We start from the raw sequence: 20,370 nt of genomic DNA on the forward strand, positions 1-20,370 counted from the left end.
CCTGTTGGGATGCTCCAGCCCAGGATGCTCGGCCACCCGTCCCACGGCGATTGTAAGGCAGGGGACAGCCTCCAGAACCCCTCACTCCTTCTTCATCCCAACTGGTGAGTGGCAGCGGGCAGCACGTGAAGACACGGTGTCTCGGTGTGCACCCTGAGGTCTGTGCAGGATGCAGAGGCAGTCGGGTGAGCCCACGGCCACTTGCTGGGCAATGGGCACCCTCGGCGGGCTGCTGTTGCTGGGTCGCTCTGCTCTACAGCTCCGGGCTCTCTGGTGGCTCCTCTTCCTCTCCGCTGATGCGCAGGAGGTGGCCACCATTACGGTGCAGTACCGGCTGTTTGAGGAGGTGCCGGAGGGCACCGTGATAGGGACGTTGGCTGAGCATTTTGAGCATGGTGAAAGCGGTGAAATGGGGGAAAACTTCCGTCTGCTGCAGAGTCCTGGGATGTTCCCTCTGCATGTGGAGAGTGGGGATGGCGAGCTGAGCACGGCTGGGCGCGTGGACAGGGAGCAGCTGTGTCGGCACAGCGATCCTTGCTGGGTGTCCTTTGATGTGCTGGCTGCTGAGCAGCTGGCCCTGATCCACGTGGAGGTCCAAGTGCTGGACATCAATGACCATGCGCCACGCTTTCCCACGCCTGAGCTGGAGCTGGAGATGTCAGAGAGTGCATCGCTGCAGATGCACATCCCGCTGGACCGAGCACTGGATGCTGACACTGGCCCCAACGCACACTGCTCCTATGTGCTGTCCCCCAGCGAGCACTTTGCACTGGAAGTTGTCTCCAGCTCTGATGGCACAAAGCACGCTGAGCTCGTTGTGGTTAAAGAAGTGGACCGAGAGCTGCACTCCTCCTTCGACCTGGTGCTGACGGCTGCCGACCATGGGGAGCCGCCTCGGTCAGGTACCGCTTTGATCAAAGTCATTGTCCTTGATTCTAATGACAACAGCCCCGTGTTTGCAGAGAGCTCACTGGTGGTCGAGGTTCGGGAGGATGCTCTGCCTGGGACACTGCTGGTGACGGTCACAGCCACCGATCCTGACCAGGGACCCAATGGGGAGATCGAGTACAGCCTCAGCAAGCATGCACCCCCAGAAGTGCTGAGCACCTTTGGTATCGATGCCCGCATGGGCAGCGTGATCCTGAGGTGCCCGTTGGACTACGAGGAGACCCACACCTATGAGCTGGATGTGCAGGCCAGGGACCTGGGTGCCAACCCCATCCCAGCACACTGCAAGGTGCTGGTCCGGGTGCTGGATGTCAATGACAATGCTCCCGATGTCCGAGTCACCTGGGCAGCGCGGGCACCTGTGCTGTCTGAGGCTGTCCCCAAAGACAGCTTTGTGGCTCTGGTGACAGCCAGCGACCCTGACTCAGGGAACAATGGGCGCGTGCACTGCTCCCTGAGCCCAGGGAATGGGCACTTCAGGCTGAAGCAGACCAACAGCCACAGCTACCTGCTGATGACCAATGCTGTGCTGGACCGGGAGCTGCGTGCTGAGTACAACCTGACGCTGGTGGCGCGGGACCAGGGTGAGCGCTCCCTGGCAGTGTGGAAGCACCTCACCATCTGCATCAGTGACGTCAATGACAACGCTCCTTCCTTTGAGAGGACCTCCTACGAGCACGCCGTGGAGGAGAATGGCGACGTGCCGGCCTTCCTGCTCAATGTCTGCGCCACCGATCCTGACCTGGGCTTCAATGGGAAGGTCACATACAGCATCCGGGACTCCGCAGTGTTAGGCCTGGTCTCCATCGATCCCACCAGTGGGGACATCACTGCCCTCCGAGCTTTTGACCATGAGCAGATGAGCAGCCTGGAATTCCTCGTGACCGCAGAGGATGGCGGCCACCCCGTGCTGGCCTCCAACGTGACTGTTCGGCTGGAGGTACTTGACCAGAATGACAACGTGCCCGTGGTCACTGAGCCGCCGTTGGTGGGGGGCATGGCCAAGCTGTCCGTGCTGGTGAGTGCAGAGACGGGCTGTGTCTGGGTGACCTCTGGCAATGGGAGTGCCACGGGGACAGCGCTGGCCAACATGTCATGCTCTGACACTCCTCTGCTCTTCACCATAGTGGCCAGGGATGGAGACTCCGGCCGCAATGGGGCTCTGCGGTACGACATCGTGGGTGGGGATGGTGCTGGGCTCGTGGTGCTGGACCCACTCTCAGGACAGGCCTTCCTCAATGCCAGCAATGCCAGCGGGCTGGCTGGCACCCAGCGAGACCTGACCATCCGCATCAGTGATGGTGGGGATGAACCCCTGCACACCCAGGCCTGCGTGCGTTTGCTCTTCCGACGCCACGGAGCCTTCTCCAAAATGTCATCTGGGGGGCTGGGCTGGCTAAGCCCACCTGTGGTGGCTGCCATCTGCCTGGCTGCACTCCTGGGCAGCTGCCTGCTCCTTTTGACCCTCACCCTGTCCCTGCGCAAGAAGGAGAAGAAGGACGGCATGGCTTACAACTGCAGAGAGGCAGAGGATGCCCGCAGGCAGCAGCAGCTGAAGAAGCCACCCCGGCAGATCCAGAAGGCTGACATCCACCTGGTGCCCACACCACGGGGCCGGCCCTGGGGGGCTGAGCCCCAACAGCCCAGCGTGGAGGGCTCCCCGCAGCCTCCCCCACTCCTCACCCCTACTCTCTACCGGACCCTGAGGAACCAGAGGGTCTCCAGGGACTCGGATGAGGAGCAGGGGATGTTCACCCTCCCCATCGTGCAGCGCCAGCCCTGCCCATCCCATAGGCCAAGAAACAGCCCCACGGACGTGGTGGGGAATCTACCACCTGAGGAGCCCCCGCTGTCAGCCCCGCAGCCCCGGCCGCCCCAGCACATCCTGCGCAGCCTGGTGAGGCTGTCACTGGTGGCCCTGGCAGAGCAGAGCCCCAATGGGGAATTCGCTATGGAGTCAGCCCCTGTGCAGGTAGGCGATGTCCCATAATCTGTGGCAGGCATGGAGACCCCAACATTTGCCTGGGAATCGATGGAATTGTGTAGCTCAGGGGATGGAAGGGTGGGGGGCCACCTCACAATGGCAGGGCTTGTGGATGTCTCCAGGACATCTGGGAGTGGGGGTGACACTGGGAGGGGGACAATCCATCTCCCAGGGAGGGGACGTCATGCAGGGATGGTGCTGTGGCACAGGGGAAGTGCTGAGGCCAGGTGGGCTGTGAGGACCCTTGTTTTGCCCAACATGGGGATGCCAAGCCATCTGCAGGAGGAGGAAACGCTATAAAAAGGTGGTGTGGCTCAGAGGGGACGTCCGGGCAGGAAGCATCTTGTCCAGTGTTTGCAGGGCTCAACGTGCTTTTCCTGCCTTACAGCAAATCTCCCAGCTGTTGTCTCTGCTGCACCAGGGCCAGTTCCAGCCCAAAACAAACCATAGGGGAAACAAGTACACGGCCAAGAACGGCAGCAGGTAAGGTCTGCTCACAGCTCCTTCTGTACCCACCTGAGCTCCCCGTGGCCATGAGCTGTCTGCCTACCATTGCTGAGGAAACATCAGTGTGATGGGAAGGTGAGCAGAGAGGGTCCCAGCTCTGGAGGCAGCAGCACAGGGACGAAAGGATGAGACCTCTCATTGCTCTGGGTGCATATTGATGTTGGTTCAGGGCATCTCTTCCTGCACCACAAGGCTGGAAGACTCTGCTAGAAGACATAGGAAAGTCTGAGATACTCCAGCTGTGTGCTGGGGACCTTCCCAGGGGCACATTGAGCTGTTCCCATTAAATTATGCTGTTGTCAGCTCTAGATGGAAGCTGCTGAGGATGTCACAGGTCTTCATCTCCACACCCCCATGTCCCCTCTGTTCCCAGTTTCCAGGCCATGGCCAGACACATCTTTCTCCACCTTTTCCAACACCAGCTCCCTCTGCTGAGCTTGGTGATGGATGAAGACCTACTTTGTGTGCTCCTCACCTGGTCCTGCACACAGTTCCTCCAAACTCACGTTGCCCAGCACCCACCTGGAGCCCAGATTTCAAAGAGTCTCTGGCACTCCTGATCCCCTTCCTTTTCTCGGGTGTTTTCAAGCAGAACTAAGATGATTGCAAAAGAGGAGACACACACAGGCCCATCTGAAGGGCCATTTGCAGATGAATGGGTTGCATGGAGCTGTGGGGTGAAGGGCAGCTGGAGAACGATGCTCACAACCCATCTCTTGGCGATTTGATGGGGGATTAGGACAACCACCTTCAAAGTAATAAGCACAGCAGGGGCTGATGTGTGACTCGGGTATTTGGGCCCTCGCAGGGTAGCGGGGCCGGATGCTGACTGCCTGAGCACGAAGGACAGCGGGCACGGAGAGAGCGAGGCTGAGGACCGCGACTCCGAGAGTGGCTTCGAGCTGTCGGTGCAGCAGCTGGTGGGAGAGGAGCTGGAGACCCTGCTGGAGCCACAGGCAGGTGAGGTGGCTTTACTGTATGTACAGATTCCCCTTTGTCTCCTGTTAGCATCCTGGTTATTTCCTTCTATGTTCCTACCAGGTTTTTAATGTATCAGTTGAGATGCGCTGACCAGAACTGTGTGCAGTGTTTGGGATTCTCGGTGGTATAAAGGAGGCTTTTTATGGTGGTTCTTCATTCCCTTTGCTGCCCAGCAGCCCAGGCAGCTGTCATTGAACATGGTGGTCCCAAATCCCCCCAGTGCATGGTGGGATTAGCTGACACACAATGCATGGTTCCCCATGTTGGTTATCCAGAGACTGAGAAACCCACCAGCCAAGTTCTGCTCATGTCATTTAGGTCCTTCAGCAACTCCTTGCTTTTACCTCTCTGGGTGTTTTAATGGGATCAGTGCTAACAACAGCCACTGCTCTGCATCGTTTACCCCCATGGAGGACAGCACAGGTCTTAGACTGTTGGGACTCCACTAATGACTCTGGGGAGGATTTACTCCTCCCCTTTCCCAGCTTTTAGCATCCCTTAGTTCCTAACACAACCTGGCTGTTCATTCAGGTTCAGCTCAGGTCCTCTGCAAACTCAGGTGTCCTCTATCAGCCAGGACTCATCACCTGCCTCCTTCAGAGGCACAAATGCCGTGTCAGTTCCTGTCTGTGTAGCAGGAATTCAGCTATTAGCTGGTATATAATGATTCCTATGAATCTGCCCAGGCCAGATTCACCTTTATGAGTTTAAAAGCTCGTGTCATCATTTCTACCTTCTGCTCCTCTGATATTGTATTTATTTGAAGCAGTAGTTAACGAACAACAGCTAATAAACTGAGCAATTTCATATCTGAGTTCCTCCAGCACTCTGGGGTGGATACCATCTGGGCCTGACATTTTCTACATGTTCCTTTTATTGATTTGTTCCAAATCTCTTCTACTGGCATTTCCATTTGAAAGAGTTAGTCTGACTCACGTCCTGCAGCAGAAATTGCTTTGTGGAGCCTCTGTGCTCCTCCGCAGCAAGCGCAGTGATGAAGAATTCATTGGATTTTGCTGCTGCAGCTTCACCTTCTTTCACACCGCAGTCAGATCTTGGGCTGTAACAGCTCTCCATGCCCCCCTATCAGAACAAGGTTATTCAGTGTTCCTCGGCAATGTTTATGGCCTGCCATGTTGCTTTATTTTTGCTCAGCTTATAGCACTGGTTTATATATTCTCCATGCCACTTGCAAGCAGGTGAATTAAACTGGGGAACGACTGCAGCAAATTGTGGTAACTTACTTCAGTAACCTGTGCTATGGCCAGGCATAGCCAAAAAGACACACCTCCCAAACTTCTTGCAGGTGGTAGAAAAAAGCCTTTTACCAAAACAGTTGGATTTCGCAGTAAATAGCAGTGGTGTGCGCTGAGTCTGTGCTGGTGCCTTCCTGCTCACGTTGTAATGCTGGACGTGACAAAAGAAGCCGTGGGGAAAAATAGTCCTAACTGTGAGTGCAGGCCTTCCCAAAAAGGCAACAGAGAGCAGACAACAGAGCTGCTGGACTCCTTCCTTCTCTCCCAAACACAAACAGAAGTGGACCTGCATCCTGAGAGAGGGAGGAAGGAAGCATTGCTTGCGCTCAGAAGTATCCTAACAGCTGGCTGGGGGCTGGCTGCGTCTTTGTGTTATTCACAGTGGGGGAAAAACTGCAGGACTCATCTGGACCAGTCAGCTATTGCCTTGTTTACACTGTAAAGCAGCCAGCCCCCACCTGAGCTATTCACACTCAGAACACCATAGCAGCACCTATCCCCTACCGGCAAAACAAAGTGCTCAGTGGCTGGCAAGAGATAAGTCTTTATTGATCATAAAACAAAACACTGTTAAAATAAGGCAGTAAGGTCATCAGTCAAATTCAACATACCTAATTGGAGGATTTCACGGTCGCAGGGGCCAGAACAATCAGCCCACTGAGTCTCAGCTCTCCCTGCAGTGAGCGGACTGCTCTGCTCCACAGCTGAAGCATCTCAGTACTCAGTGAGCACAGTGGTTGCACACAGACCGAGGAGAACAGAGCTGAGGCTGTTTTAAAGCAAATGCATGGGGCTTCAGCGTGCTTGGGAGAGCTCTTAAGGAACAGCCACTGTGATGAAAAGGAAGTGCTGAGACTGCAGAAGGAAAGCTTCAAACATGACAGAATTTTGAGGTTTCCACTGAAACAAAATGGAAGTAATGCATCCGCCTTCCTCTCCTTCCCGTTTTGAATCCCAGCTCGCCCTCGTCCCACTCTCATTGAGGCACAATTCTGTCTCAAAGAAAAAAGGTAAAGCTGGCTGAGGAAGGAGACTTATCTTTGAGCCCTTCTCAGGCTCCAGCAGGTCATTATCTTCTAGAAACAGCACAAGCCTGTGACAATGGGGGCCCTCCTTTCTGAGCTCATTGTAAGTCAGTGAGAGAGGCGTAATTCTTATAATGACACCAATTCTCGCCCTCCGATTGAGGCTGTTGTGGTGTTTCACATTTTGGTTGTTTTGCTGCTCTCTGACTCAAGGTGTCTCACAAACCTGCCTGTCCCTTCACACAGTTCTGCTTAGTGTATGGATCAGAGCAGGGCTGGAGAGCAGCTTCTGTCTACATCAGTCTGTTTATCCACTGCAAAACTCTGCTATAAAATAAGAACCCGTTTCCTTTCCTGCTGCCTGGCGAGGAAGATATTCCAGGCTCGCTCTGCTATGAGGCCCTTCCTTTAAATTCCAGTGTATGTTTATTCACGGCCACTTTTAATCACTTCTTCTTTTGCCAACACTATTTTAAGCATAGAGATTTCCTTTGTCGGTGCTTAACTCATCAAAATAATGGCAGGTTGCAGTCAGATCCCCAGTGAGCATTTGCTTCAGCAGGCAAAGCAACCCTACCTCTGGGGTCTCCATCTTGTAAGCTCAGGCTCGCTCCTGTTTCATCTCAACAGTATTTCTCTGCACTTCTGTCATTTCAGATCCTCTTTCTTAGGGATGGATAATCAGATTTGTATGTAATACCTCTAATCAGGTTTTGCCAGACCTAATAACAATGCCACGGATATGTCTTTATGCCAACAGGGAATACCTTGACCAACACACTGTATGATTTCATTTGCCCGTTTCAGGGCAGAATCACATTACTGGTACATTAACGAGCCCACAGCCAATGCCCACACTGGGCTCCCACTGCTGGTCATCTGTTTCCAATTGATGAACAACTACTTTACAGCTCAGTATTTTATTGCTAGCTCTCAACCACCCAGCTGTGCATTTCATAATCCAGAATTTCATTCCACTTCTATTATTACTGTTTTCACAATAACCCATTTCTTTTCGGTCTCAACCTGACTGCTCAGCAGCCAATCCCTGCTCCGGAGTGACCCATAAGGGAAGTCCTCCACCACTGACCTTTTCTGTTTGACATTTCCCCTTTGGAAGCTTTCCGTTGTTGCATCCCCTGCAGCCCTAAACCTTCACTTTCTTTGGCTTTGCTCACCACTTAGTGAAGTGCCACTAGAAACCACAGCAAGTGGGAATGCAAAGAAATCCTGCTGGTTATTTAAAACAAAACATAGGAGTTTGAAATCAATTGCAGTTTGTTTTGTAAGCTGTCAGTTTGAACGATGCTGCTGGTGGCTTAACTCTAGATTTGCTTACAGTCAGTCTTCCAAGATTCCACCTCAGGAAGTCTCCTCGTTTCTCATCTTTCCTCCTTTGGTCTCCTCCATCTCACAGTCTCACCACCAGTTCTTGCTTTTGCTCCCTCCAGAGCTGGCTCTCAAGAGGCTGACGGCTGACCCAGCATGGGTGGCAAGGCTCTCCCTGCCACCCACTGGCAATTACAAGGACAACGTCTTCTCCCCTGGCTCCCTGCACTCACCACAGGACGAGGAAGTTGTGGGGCAGGAGAAACCACGGACCTTTGAGACCTTTGGGAAAGGCACCGGGTCTGACTCAAACGCTGCTGGGACGAGACTGGCCAGCACCTTCCTCTCAGAAATGAGCACCCTCTTCGAAATGATCCTGTCCCAGAAGGTCCAAGCGCACAACGAAACAGGCTCGGGGCTTCTGCGGCAGCTGTCAGCACGTGGGAAGAGCCTTGGACTGGATGACAGTGCTCCTGTTCTGTAGGCAGCTTGGCAGCTGTGACAAGGAGACAAGAGTCACACAAAGCTTTCTCTATTTGGGCACACACGTGTTTTAAGACGTCCAGAGCATCATTCATGTCTAGACTGATCATGATAGGTATATATCTTCCTTTGCCTCACCCCATCAAATTTCTCCATGACTGATTTCACTGTGTTTAGCTCCCTTCCCCCTGCCTGTCCCTGTCTCTCCTCTTCTTCCACCCTCCTCTTTCACCTTATGATCACACACAACTCACACGACAGCAGAAGGGTCCCCTCCTCCCAGGGCAGGCGGATTGAGCGAGGGGGCTTTGTCAGATCACAACCGAGAACGACACAGATATATCCACGCAACTACAGACTGTGCAGCATGGAGGATAAACTAGCATGGTCACGGACTTAGCAATATACTGCAGAGTTGGGCTTCATGATCTCAGTTCTTATTTAAATAAAATAGTTGGTTTTTTTCTAACACTACATCTCTGCGACAAGGTCCAATTTGGCTGCGACAATGCTGTGTCTGCAGGAAGCCTGAAAAAGCAGCTCAGAAAGGGGTCTCTTCACTGATGCTTTCAGCCTTTTTCTACCACTGGGAACTTGGCTTTTGGTAAAATGCCCCCAAGTCACCCCCTTCTGCCCTGGTATCTCTCCCGTAGTTGCACTAGGTGCTCACAACTCCTTTCTCTGCGCTCTCTTTTGAGGGCCACTGGATTTTGGAGCATAGCCCTTGCCCAGAAGCAGACAACAGATGGCTGGAGTCTGTCAAAGGTAACCTGGGAAAAGGGAAGCGTGAAAATCGTTTTGAAATATTCAGTCACAAACTCCACACCCATACTACGGGTTTTCATTTTGTTCCGTGTGTATGTGAGCTCTAAGACTGCTTTGGAATAGTAGCATGTGTTGAAAAACTAAGGTACAGATACAAGTAACAGCAGAAGAGGCACACAAAGCTATTTGTTGTTCACCATGAGGGCTTGCACTCAAAATGGCAAGACAGCGGGGGCAGACAGCGCTGGGAGGGGACCTGTCTTTTGGGTTTCTTTTGTTTCTTTTAGGTCTTTTCCAACCTTGGTGATGGATTCTATGGCACTGTAGGCTCTGGCAGTGGTACACAGTTGACATATGGGTAGAGGAGCATTAGAAATTCTGGGAGAATGGAGACCACAGGTAAGCACTGCTGGATCACACACATGCAGGACTCCTATCTCTGTACCATCGTTTTTGCTTTCCAACTAAGATACAAAGCATAGAAGAAACATGGGGCACTCCAGCAATGCAGTGCTATGAAGAATCATGCCATGGGAATAAAGGAAAGCCATCACTCCCACTGCTAACAACACTGTTGCTTCCTGAGTGACTACAAAAGATATGTTGAGAAGAGACTGCCAGCCTCCTCCCCATCACAGCACAGGGCCAGCAGTGCTCCACACATGCTGCTTCCTTTGCCTTACCACCTTTACATGAAAAAAAACTGCACTGAGTTCTCCACGGGTACCACAGTTCACACAACAAAGGTTTCTCTAAAAGCAATTTGCTGGCACCGAGGCTGCTGCATCAGTTGTCTTTGGGGGGTATTTTTAGTCTTCATCTTTACTGCTAAGCTGAATAAGAATGGGCAGCAACACCCAACAGATATGAGCTGGAGCATCTCAAAAGCATCCTACCCGCACTCCTTCTCCATGCACCTGGAGGTTACTGCACCCTGCTTTTAGTATGCACATGCACAAGCCACAGGAGCACAAAATCAGACACACAATTTTAAAGGAAAGTAAATGAAACCCTTTTTTTTTTTTTTTCTTTTCTCCTATTTCTTGTGTTGCTCTTGGGACTAAATTTCAAGAGCAACACATTATGAGTTCCCCAGGTGGCCTTCTTAATACCCCAGATACCCACTGTTGTAGTTGGAATCTCCAAAGTGCTTCACAGATGACCCCATCTCTGTCAATAAATTCCACTGATGAGTTTACCCTCGCATGCTCATACTGCCACACTGCTGATAGAAACGTGTTGCTGTTTTGTTTCACAAACAAAACGGGCTCTTGCACCAAAACAATGACAGTGAGCCAAATTCTAACTGAGATGCAGCTGTGCAAACTATGAGGGTGGCATATCTGCGACAGCGAGGAGTTGCAGCCTGGCAGGATTCTTCTGCATCTTGGGGATGCACAGAGGACAAATACATGCAGAGCCTCACATCTTCCTCTGGTACATTACTTCGACGTGCCTGTCAAAGGACAGTCCTTACACAAAAATACATTACAGCAAGCAGGTTAAAAAGGAGACAAATTCCTCTTGGTTCAATTTCCTGATTCTGCAAATTGCTCTCAGCTCTCCCCATCCCTCACTCCTGTCCCATCCCAATCACTGTGTAAGCATGCTGTGGATTATTGCAGAATAGGAAATACACCCGAGGAATTTCCTGCTAATTGTATCCTGCTTGATAAAGGAAACAGTACAAGAAAGTTTGGTCTGGGCAGAAAGACCAGCCTAGAAGAACAATCTGAGCTATCGGATGCACTGAGCTGTGGCTGTGCCCCTCCCTTGCTGAATGGAGACCACAGCAAGTTCAGGATGGGGCCGTCGCCTTTGTTTTCAGAGCCTGATCTACACAAAGCACCAAAGCAACACAGATAGCTACAGGAAGCCGGACAGTTTGTACAGATGCCCTTGAATCAGCTTAAACTTGTGTGGACAAATGCCTTTTTTCCGGACTCAGCTGCCCCAGTGGAAGAAATTATCATACCAGCTGCTTGCCTCTGCCTGCCTGACGTCGGCTACCGCCTGCTGGGAGCGTCCCTTAGCCACTCTGGTGGAAATGAGCTGACGTGCTTCGCACACACGTACAATATAAATTTCGAAGCAAACCTTGCTCAGTGTGACTCAAAGGGGTGTCCCCGTGGGAGCAATTCACTGCCAGAGCTAAAGGAATAACAACTGGGGACTGAAGGGCACCGACAAAGGCAAGGGATGGCTGAAGACAGCATTACTTCCACCAGCACAGGTGGATTCATCACTTGCATCCCACAGAAGCTTGGGCCCTAACAACCAGAATTTACTCTCTTGCTTGCATTGCTTTGGACAAGGTTTTAAAGCAGACTGAACTGCTGCAGTGTCCATGTAGAGAAAAGCCCAGATTGTGCTGGAAATCTACCCTGAAGTAAGATCAAATTGCCTCAGGGATTGCAGGCCAGACTCACCCAGTTAGTTGCCAGCATCACCATACGGTGTCTTGCAAGCACTGCTCTGACACATGAAAGATGTACAAAACTACTGAAATTTTAGCCCCAAACTGTACCCACTGTGGCATGTCGGGAGATTAGCTTCAGATGGAAGTGCTTCGTGTTGGCAGGGAGAGGGATAAGTTACATGGTGGCATAGGAGATATCACCAGCTTTAATCTGAAAACCTCTGTATTGTAAAACAGCTTCCTGTTGATGGAACAGGAGCCTTCCCTTACCACTCACTACCACCCTACTTCCAGTCCTACGCAACAAGGTAAGAGGGCCCACCTTCCCTTCTGCCTGCCTGTTCCACTTACCAGCTGCTCTAGTAACCACAGTGGTGGGGCTCCAAACCCTGCAGCTCCAGTGGACTCGCCCTGTTTCCTAGGGCATGTCTCCATTCTGTGCTGCTGAGTGTCATCATGTGGAGTCTGTCTGCACTCCAGGAGTGGGGCAGGGTGAGGGCAGGTTGTCTTGGCTGGAAGGTATGGAGACCTGCAGGCATGTGCTCGGCGACCCAGAAACAGGGGCTGGAGGAAGAGGTTCTCATTCCAAAAGGGAACGGGTACTTTCTTCGCACATCTGAAAGTACATTAAAATGAGATCTTAATGATGTATCAGACTATGGGAACAGCTTTTCCACTTGACTGGAAATAGCTGCTAAGAAGTGATAACAATTGAGAAAGAAAAGTGCTCCCTTGCCTTCAATAAAAAGGACTCCTCTGCCACAGTCCCATGCCACTCTTCCTCTGGCAATACAGGCCCATGTCACGATGCAGTCCCACAAAGCCCCTTCACCCACGGCCCATAGTACCTTCCATCTCCTCTTCTATCACTCGCAGCCTCTCCTGAGCATTCCTGTTCCCCGCAGCAGCTGACTGTCGATAGTGTCTCATCGCTTCTGCCAGGTTCTGCTGCACTCCAAGGCCCTTCTCATAGCAAACGCCCACGTGGTATCTGCTTTGGGCATCCTAGCCACGGGAGACAGCACAGTAATCAGCCCCACACGATGGAGAAGTGACGACAGCACACAACAGGAGAACAGACAGTCCTTAACACCAACTCTGAAGTTTATTCCTCTATCTTTGGTTCCTCATACTGTATCTTTGGTAACGTTGTCCATTTCTTTAATAAGCACATTATCAAGCAGAAATGCTCACCAGCTACCCCTGACTCCACTCCTCCCTATCCTTTTCTAGACCAGGTCTGTGTCACAGGAACAACGGAGCAGCTGTCTCCCCAGAGCATCCAGACTGCCTTGGGGGTCAGAGCTAAGAGGCCTCACTGTGCCCACATCCCGATTACACCCACACTGTGAACACACCCTGTAGAAGACCCTACTACAGTTCACACAGATGTCTTGTAAAAACATAACAAATGCCAGAGGTCTTGTTACCAAGGCTGGAACCCTGCAGCCCATCAGCCCTGCAACACAACACTGCACCACTAGCATGCTCGGCCCCTCCTAATTCTATTCCAGAAGAAATCTCAGGCAGCAGAAAGGGAAGCCAAGCAAGTAAGTGCTACAGAAAAAGCATGAACTACTCAGATATACACAACTGCTGAGAATGAACCAGAAACTGCAGGCAGGTCAGCAAACCCAAATCCATGATATGTTTTATGTTTCCATGTCAGCTGTGCACTTTATATATATATATTTTAATCCAATGCTGGGAACACGGTCTCATGGGCAGCAAAACAGAAAGATGACAGTCCTGGAGACATTGAAACAAACACACAGGCAAGTGGTCATGCAGATCTTTTCCAGTGAAAAAGCCAGCAATGCTACTTGAATAGTGTAACTGCCAGAAAAATGATCTAAATCAGGCTTTGGGGGAAAAAAAACAACCACGTAAGTGGCAAGTTTGCAAGTTTTAATAAAGCCATAAGAAAGGAACATATTGCAAGTGTTGCTGTCTGGGATCTAGCTGGTGGAGGAAAGCAAAGAACTCAATGAGTGGGCGCCCTGCAAAATGTTTCAAGTCTCAGTTTATGACAGCAATAAACTTCTTTAGAGATGAGATAAGCATGTTGGAGGTTTGACTGCTCAGATATGACAAGATACAGGATGAGATAAGCATGAAATATTCTACTAGTGGTCTCTTACATGACGAACACCTCAAAGACCACCACCAGGAAAGGAGATCCCCAAATTAGCACGGCATGTGTGACTGTAAAATACTTTGAAATCTGACTCAGTTCTTTAAGAACGCTCCTTAACATGTTTCTTCCATTCTGTGCTTGCTCTGGTAAAATAAAGGAGAATAAAATAGATAGATGGTTACTTTGGTAACCAAGTAAAGCACAGTTCTCTCAAGTGTTGCTGTGTTTGGAAGAATGCTTGTCAGAGCTACCCCTATGGCTTCAGCACAGCAAAAACCTGAAAAATATCAAATCCCTGAATTTCTGTGTTTGTTTTCTCTTTCTTAAGCTGTATCTAAACAGTGCCACTTCGCCTTTACTCACAACCAACAGTCTTTTAGCCAACTAAACATAAGTTCTACTGAACTGAAACACTCCAGGGTGCCAAGGGTAATTGAACATACTCATAGAGGATTTTTTCCAGCTGAACACATGGGGTTACATCCCAGGGATCCTGCACATATGCCAGTCACCAAAGACAGGGCTGTGGTGTGTCTGCGGCCAACATCCAATGGGAAGCATTGGGAGCTGGGGAAACGTGACTGGCTTCTGAGAACTGTCTTGGCTGTGACCTAAACCGTGACCTACTAAGGAGCACTGCTGGGACCAGCAGTTACCTCGTGGATTTTCTGCTTTCAGGGGTTTACTGTGCAATCGGTAAAGGACAATCAACTATTTAATGAGATGATTCATTGTGCAGCATACGCATCTGGCATCAGGCTGGAAGGAAGAAATCATCTATGAAGCTTTCAGATCTCTAGCAGAGTTGGAATTAAACACTATATCAACCATCACAAACATGATGTCTGAGCATTTGGGGCTAGCCTGGTCTATTCTCACCACTAGTCTAATGTCTGCCTCCTTAAACGTGGGTGGAAAATGAAGTCGTAAAGTTTGCAATGAGATGTAATGTCATTCAGAGCGATCAATCTTACTGTAAAGAATTAATTAATGAAGGCCCCACAGCACTACGAGTGAGCAATGCAATCACAGAAGAAACTGCTGACAAATGTAAAGGAATTCGCACAGACATGAATTTGGGAATCACTGTGATATCTACCTGAAACCATCAAGTCACCAATCACTGGCAAGCAAATGGGAAAACAGCATTAGGAACTGATAGAAAGGAATACAGAACTAAGCATAGGATCTCATTATGCCATATCCCTGGCATGCCTTCACCCTGAGTCCAGTTTTAGTCTAAACATTTTAAAATGGATAAAGATTAGAAAAATGAAGTCTGACAAAACAAATGTTACAGTTTAACTACATGGAGAGACAAAATAAACCAGTGCTCTGCAGCCTGCAAAAGAAATGACTCACAGAGGACATAGTGAAGGCTGACAGAATCAGAAGTGCTTGCCAGAAGAGGGAAGTTATTCATTGTTTTCCATAACAAAGAAGTTGTAGGAACTCAAGTTAAAATGAAAGCGTTCTTCAGAAAAAAATCCCTATCTCCTTATAATACACTGCAATCTGAGAATGAGCGAACAATGACACAGTGCTGTAAAGAAAGCAGAAACTTGGCTGCAAGACATGAGATGTTACACTTCTGTAAGTATGGGTAAAACCACAGGAGCAGTGCTGTGTCAGGCATTGTCCTTCAAATGAAAACCAAAAACACACATAAAAAAAGCATGGGTCACTTGCAAAAAAATCAACAGAGAGCAAGAAGAACTAGACAACATGATGTGTGAGGAGAAACTGAAACAACGGGAGAAGGATGAATGGGGATTTAAGTATTTAAGTACATAAAAAGTCCCTGCATAGAAATAGTTTCTTCATCCTCTCTGTAGGAAGCAAGAAATAATGGGCTTATTTTGAAGAACAGATTCAAGATAGACACAGCAAAGTTCTCCCAGTGATACAGTGGTGAAAGACTTTGACAGAAAGGGTGTAAAGGCTCCATAGCAGGAAAGCTTTACAATTATGCTAAGGGAGTATTTGTTGGAAACAGCATAAGAACAGGTCCTGTAAGAACTGCTCCAACCTAATATGGCATTTTCTGTGCTCATGTTTTGTAGGGTGCACATCCCAGGGCCTGCTTCCTCTGCAGGGTGTGCCAGAGCTCCACTCTGACCTTTCAGACTGCACAGTGAAGTCCTGGCAGTCACTCCTACCTCCAAGAAGCCCTGAGATCTGCCACCTGTAACCTGCGAAGATCCCAAATTAAAAACAGCCAGAGCTTACAAAAGGATTACTTACGCCATTCTCTGCTGCCAGCAATAGGTACTTGAGACCTCTCTTTTCCTTAGGTTGTAGCCCCCTCATGTAGAACACTCCGAGATAAGCCTGTGCCTGCAGCAAAACCACATGATACAAATCAGCCAGGATTTTCCACCTTAATTACTCCTGTTTTTGCAAGTTGTCCAAATGCCAGTAAAAGCTCTGCTGCTGGAGCAGAGCATAATCTCTGGCAACTCATCAGGGACACCTGTGATACTCACATGCACAGTACCGTGACTGCAGCAGAGCCTGCTTGGAGAATGAAGGCTGTCCTAAGAAACTCTGTCATTATAAACACAAAAAATCCCATTCGATCTACAGAACTCCACTACACACACAGTAACACCACCATACTAACAGTATGAGACCCAGAATCTTGTTTCAAACTGCACTGTGGAAGTCAGAGCCAGAGGATGGCTCCTACTCGTGAGCTGTCCGTTAGACACAGCAGATGTCCTTCCTGGAACAGTGTGCTACATGAGAAACAGTCAGTGCCAGAATGGCTTGTATTCGTAACACAAGATGCCACATGCCTAAATGTATCCCCTAAAGAGTGGGAAAGGAGGACAGGGTACACAGATCTATGCTGATGAATCATCTTGAAAAGTCAGAGATACTGTATGAGGATCTGTTCCTACTCAAAAGAATCTCATGGAAGTTCTTCCACCAAAACAACCTGTACTCTTGCAATTGAGTGGCAATGAAATATAGTTTTTCAACTGTAGGTCAGTTTTCCTAAGCTGCTGGTCTAATCTAGGTACTGGAGACAACAGTTACACGCATGTTTGGCTCCAGCTTCAGAGATGAGGTAATTCAAAAGCTGGCACATGAGTCACACATATCCCAAAGTTTCCAGTCAGACTCATGCTTATAGAGCAGGATGATAGACTAGCCTAAATGGGGCAAAACTGGGAGCCTTGCACTTCAGGAATAAAATATATTTTGGACATCTATCTCTACTATGGCTTCAGGCAAGAGAAAGATTTGGAGAGATTATTCTACCAGAGTTTGAACTGCTCTTAATCCTCAAGGTGAGAACGGCTTTTAGTGATGTAAAAAGTATGCCAAAACATGATGTTTGATCCAAACACAGATGTTGTGGAGACCTGTGGTAACTGAGGATACACTTTGCGTTCTAGGAACCTTAAATCTGCTTTGATGAAGACCCCTATATTTTGGATGCAGCAGCTTGTGTTCACCAACAGCTGATGCATCCATGTTCCACATTCTTCAGGTATGGAACATAAAAAACTGCCACCTGGCACTGGAGAAGGGACAACTAGACAGGTTTCTAACAATTGGTGCATCAAGCTCTGTCCTCTTTTGTAAAGTAAAAAAGGGCCTTATATAGTTGGTATCAGTTATGGCTGCATCCTCTCTTCAACCAAGAAAGCTAAGAAGCAAGTATCTATCTCAGGCACATGATGGGACCAAAAATTGCACATTACTAACAAGCAGAAGCCCCATATGCATATGGAAAATCTCCTGTTTAGGGGGTTGAGGAGGGCCACACTAAAAAACCCAACAGCAAAGCAGACAACCAGCACTACTGACAGAATGAACACCTATTTGCCTTGCACACGCAAGCAGAGCTGCCCTCATACACGGGCAGTGGTAAGAGTACGTAGGAAGAATTTTGCTTTTAGTCCTGCTTTCTTTCCTATGAAATCATTCCCACGTGGTGGATACTAACCTCTGTAAGTCCAGCCACTGCTGCTTGCTCCAGGAAAGTCACTGCCTTCTGAAGCCTGTGCCATTCATTTTCAGGACTGTGACATAAGAGGCATCTAGCGTAGCGGTACTGTGCCATGGGGTGACAGCTGCTGGCTGCACGGTAGTAATAAAAAGCTGCCTGGGAACAGAGAAACATGCTTGTGTCAGTCAGGTAATACATGCCCTCAAACACGATGTGACTCCCCTCTGGCCAGGACAAGCTTAACCTCTCTGTCCAGACATATCATAAGCTGCACATGCTTACCCTGGCAACCCTCCCACACTTTCCTGCTGAAGAACATGAGGGCGTTCAAGTGAGACAGTGGACTACTGCTGTACAAGAGCCCTCTAACCACCTCTGCCTTCTCTAGTCAAAATTCTGAGTTTTGAAGGGTATGGCACTGGGCCATCGATACCAAAGCTTGCTTCAAGCCAGTGGGGATCTGCACAGCTACTCAAAACAGGCAGCCTTTGCAGATCTTTCCAGGTACAGAAGGATGCTGACTATGGCTGCACTCACTAGGTGGCAGGCTGTAGTTAAGGTAGGCAAACTGGATGGCTCACGATGTAAAGAAATGCTTGGATGTGCAGTGGTGTTTTAAATACAGCAACATGACAGGTTTCTCCTGGGTACTCTTCCAGCTGCTAGTGGCACAGCCTGTGTACCTGCAACAAGACCTCAGCAGCTATGAGAAAGGGGATTTCAGGAGCACATCTCTGAGGGGATCTACGATACTGAAGCCAGCACTGCAAACCCACAGCTTGTATTATTTCCAGCATTTTCCAGTCAGACTTCAGAGACTGTCACACCCATTCAAAGGGAGAAATGTGCTTGCACACCCAATGAAGATCGCTTCCCTGGTGCGTGCCACACACATACATGACTGTACAAGCTGTGGATACCTTTTCCAAGTCTTTTTCTGTGCCTCTGCCGTGCTCATAACACAGACCCACATTGAACTGGGCTTTGCTGTAGCCTCGATCTGCTGCCAGTTTGAAGCAGGTATAGCCTATCTGGTAATGGCCAGCTCTCATACTTTCAATCCCTGGGAAGAAAATGGTATGAAAACAGAAGAGCAGAATGCAGTCTCAAATACAGCAGACATTCCTCAGAGCTACTGACCATCCTTGCCCCATGCCAAGCGGTCTGGCCCACTCCTAGCAGGCTCACCAGACCCCAACCCACATAATCAGTTTCTACAGGGAAAACAGCAACACTGTATTTTAGGAACTATTCTGATCTCATTGCAAAGAAGGACCACGTACTAGCACAACATATGGTTAATGGAGAAGCAGTTTACTTTTCTAGTGCTGCAACTAGTGGTGTATGTAGGGCAGGGAGTTTTTTCTTAGATCACTACATCTTCCTTCAGCTCTTCTTAGAGTTGCAGTTCTGCAATTGCTTTTTCAGCTTGCCAGGAAGACTGAGATCTCAGACAATGAAAAAAGAGCTGTGAAGATAGGACAGCTCATGTTGCAAAAAGGACAGAGATGACTTAATTTCCAAATACAGATGTCAGGACAACAGTGCAGATTTCAACCAAGCCTGGATTTAAAAACGCTGACATAAATCAGGTGGCAGGATGAGACAAAGGGCAATAAATCTCTCAAAGTATAGTTGAAATTGCTGAAAGAAGGCTTCAGTTTGGGCATATGCCATCTCTGCCTTCACATACGGCCTGCAACCATTTGGAGGCCCTCCAAAAAGAGGAACGTGTGACTAAAGGACAAAACAAACCCGAGTCCACATTACCAAGGATATTGAATGCAATGGAAATATCAACCCGGAAAATCTGCTGCAACTGAAAAGCAGCTTTCTCCAGATGCTCTCCTTGAGCTGCATTTTCCTGCAGAATCAAAGAAGAAAGTTGTAAGACATCAAAAACATACAAACCTAAAAGAGATTCTTCTCAGAAACGGAGTAGTCTGATACATTCCTGTAGTATATCAAGAGGGTCATGTAATCTGGTGTCACCATGTCCACACAAAAATCTCCCTGTTTCACACAGACATTGCTCACCTCAGAGCAGGGAGCCTGGTGTACTCATTTGCCCTCCAAGATCAATGCACAAGTGGCATTTCTCTCCGTCAGACATGCACTGACATACCTGTATATCCTTTACACAGTTCAAACTGAGCCCACACTGACAGCTTACTGAACACTGCAGTCTCCCTAATAAAACCCTGCACAGCAGAAACAATGAATTTTTTTCCTCAGTAATGAACAGTGCTTTTAACTTTACCAGAGCTCTGGGAGGTGGGAGGATTAGCCTGGCCTGCAGCTCTCATTTCCAAGCCTGAGTACAAATTTAGTGCCATCGAGTGGCAGCAGCACACACTGCACATACGCTGAGATGCCTCTGCATGGGGAGTCACGATGCAAAAATGCCCCTTGCCACCAAAGAGCTTTACAGCTCACCCAGCACTTCAAGCTGCTCACAGAAGGACAAGACACAAACCAACTCATCTCCCCTCCAGAGAGCCTCCTGAGTCCTGCCCCACTGCACATGGCCCTGCAGATGGATGGGGAGCTCATTTCTCACCTCCCTGGGCAGATC

The 20,370-nt window shown here is 49.2% G+C and overlaps 2 protein-coding genes across 5 annotated transcripts in view; one reads left to right on the forward strand and one right to left on the reverse strand.

Annotated features, from left to right (window-relative positions):
- On the forward strand, positions 1–8,514 carry PCDH12 (protocadherin 12). Its single transcript, XM_072348088.1, has 4 exons — positions 1–2,920; positions 3,321–3,415; positions 4,248–4,399; positions 8,153–8,514. Exons 1-4 carry the CDS (start codon positions 170–172, stop codon positions 8,512–8,514), a joined length of 3,360 nt encoding a protein of 1,119 aa, XP_072204189.1. The 5' UTR covers positions 1–169.
- The window catches only part of DELE1 (DAP3 binding cell death enhancer 1), a 22,532-nt gene continuing 8,362 nt past the window's right edge, over positions 6,201–20,370 (reverse strand). The window contains exons 7-13 of one of the 4 annotated variants that reach the window (XM_072348089.1): positions 19,566–19,659; positions 18,716–18,858; positions 17,793–17,951; positions 16,079–16,171; positions 12,546–12,702; positions 12,049–12,313; positions 6,201–8,526 (exon numbers count right to left, since the gene is read on the reverse strand). In XM_072348089.1, coding sequence (XP_072204190.1) covers positions 12,057–12,313; positions 12,546–12,702; positions 16,079–16,171; positions 17,793–17,951; positions 18,716–18,858; positions 19,566–19,659 — 903 coding nt within the window. In that variant the 3' untranslated portion in view covers positions 6,201–8,526; positions 12,049–12,056. The other 3 variants (XM_072348092.1, XR_011905177.1, XM_072348090.1) reach the window with 3 other exon arrangements.

The sequence above is a fragment of the Excalfactoria chinensis genome, chromosome 13 (assembly GCF_039878825.1).
Source record: "Excalfactoria chinensis isolate bCotChi1 chromosome 13, bCotChi1.hap2, whole genome shotgun sequence".
Classification (NCBI taxonomy): domain Eukaryota; kingdom Metazoa; phylum Chordata; class Aves; order Galliformes; family Phasianidae; genus Excalfactoria; species Excalfactoria chinensis.

Excerpts from the sequence above, each read along its gene's own strand:
- PCDH12 (XM_072348088.1), top strand. The coding sequence starts at position 170 with ATGCAGAGGCAGTCGGGTGAGCCCACGGCCACTTGCTGGGCAATGGGC. Across the intron at positions 3,416-4,247 it reads ACGGCCAAGAACGGCAGCAG|GGTAGCGGGGCCGGATGCTG; the intron begins GTAAGGTCTGCT and ends GGGCCCTCGCAG. Across the intron at positions 4,400-8,152 it reads CCTGCTGGAGCCACAGGCAG|AGCTGGCTCTCAAGAGGCTG; the intron begins GTGAGGTGGCTT and ends TGCTCCCTCCAG.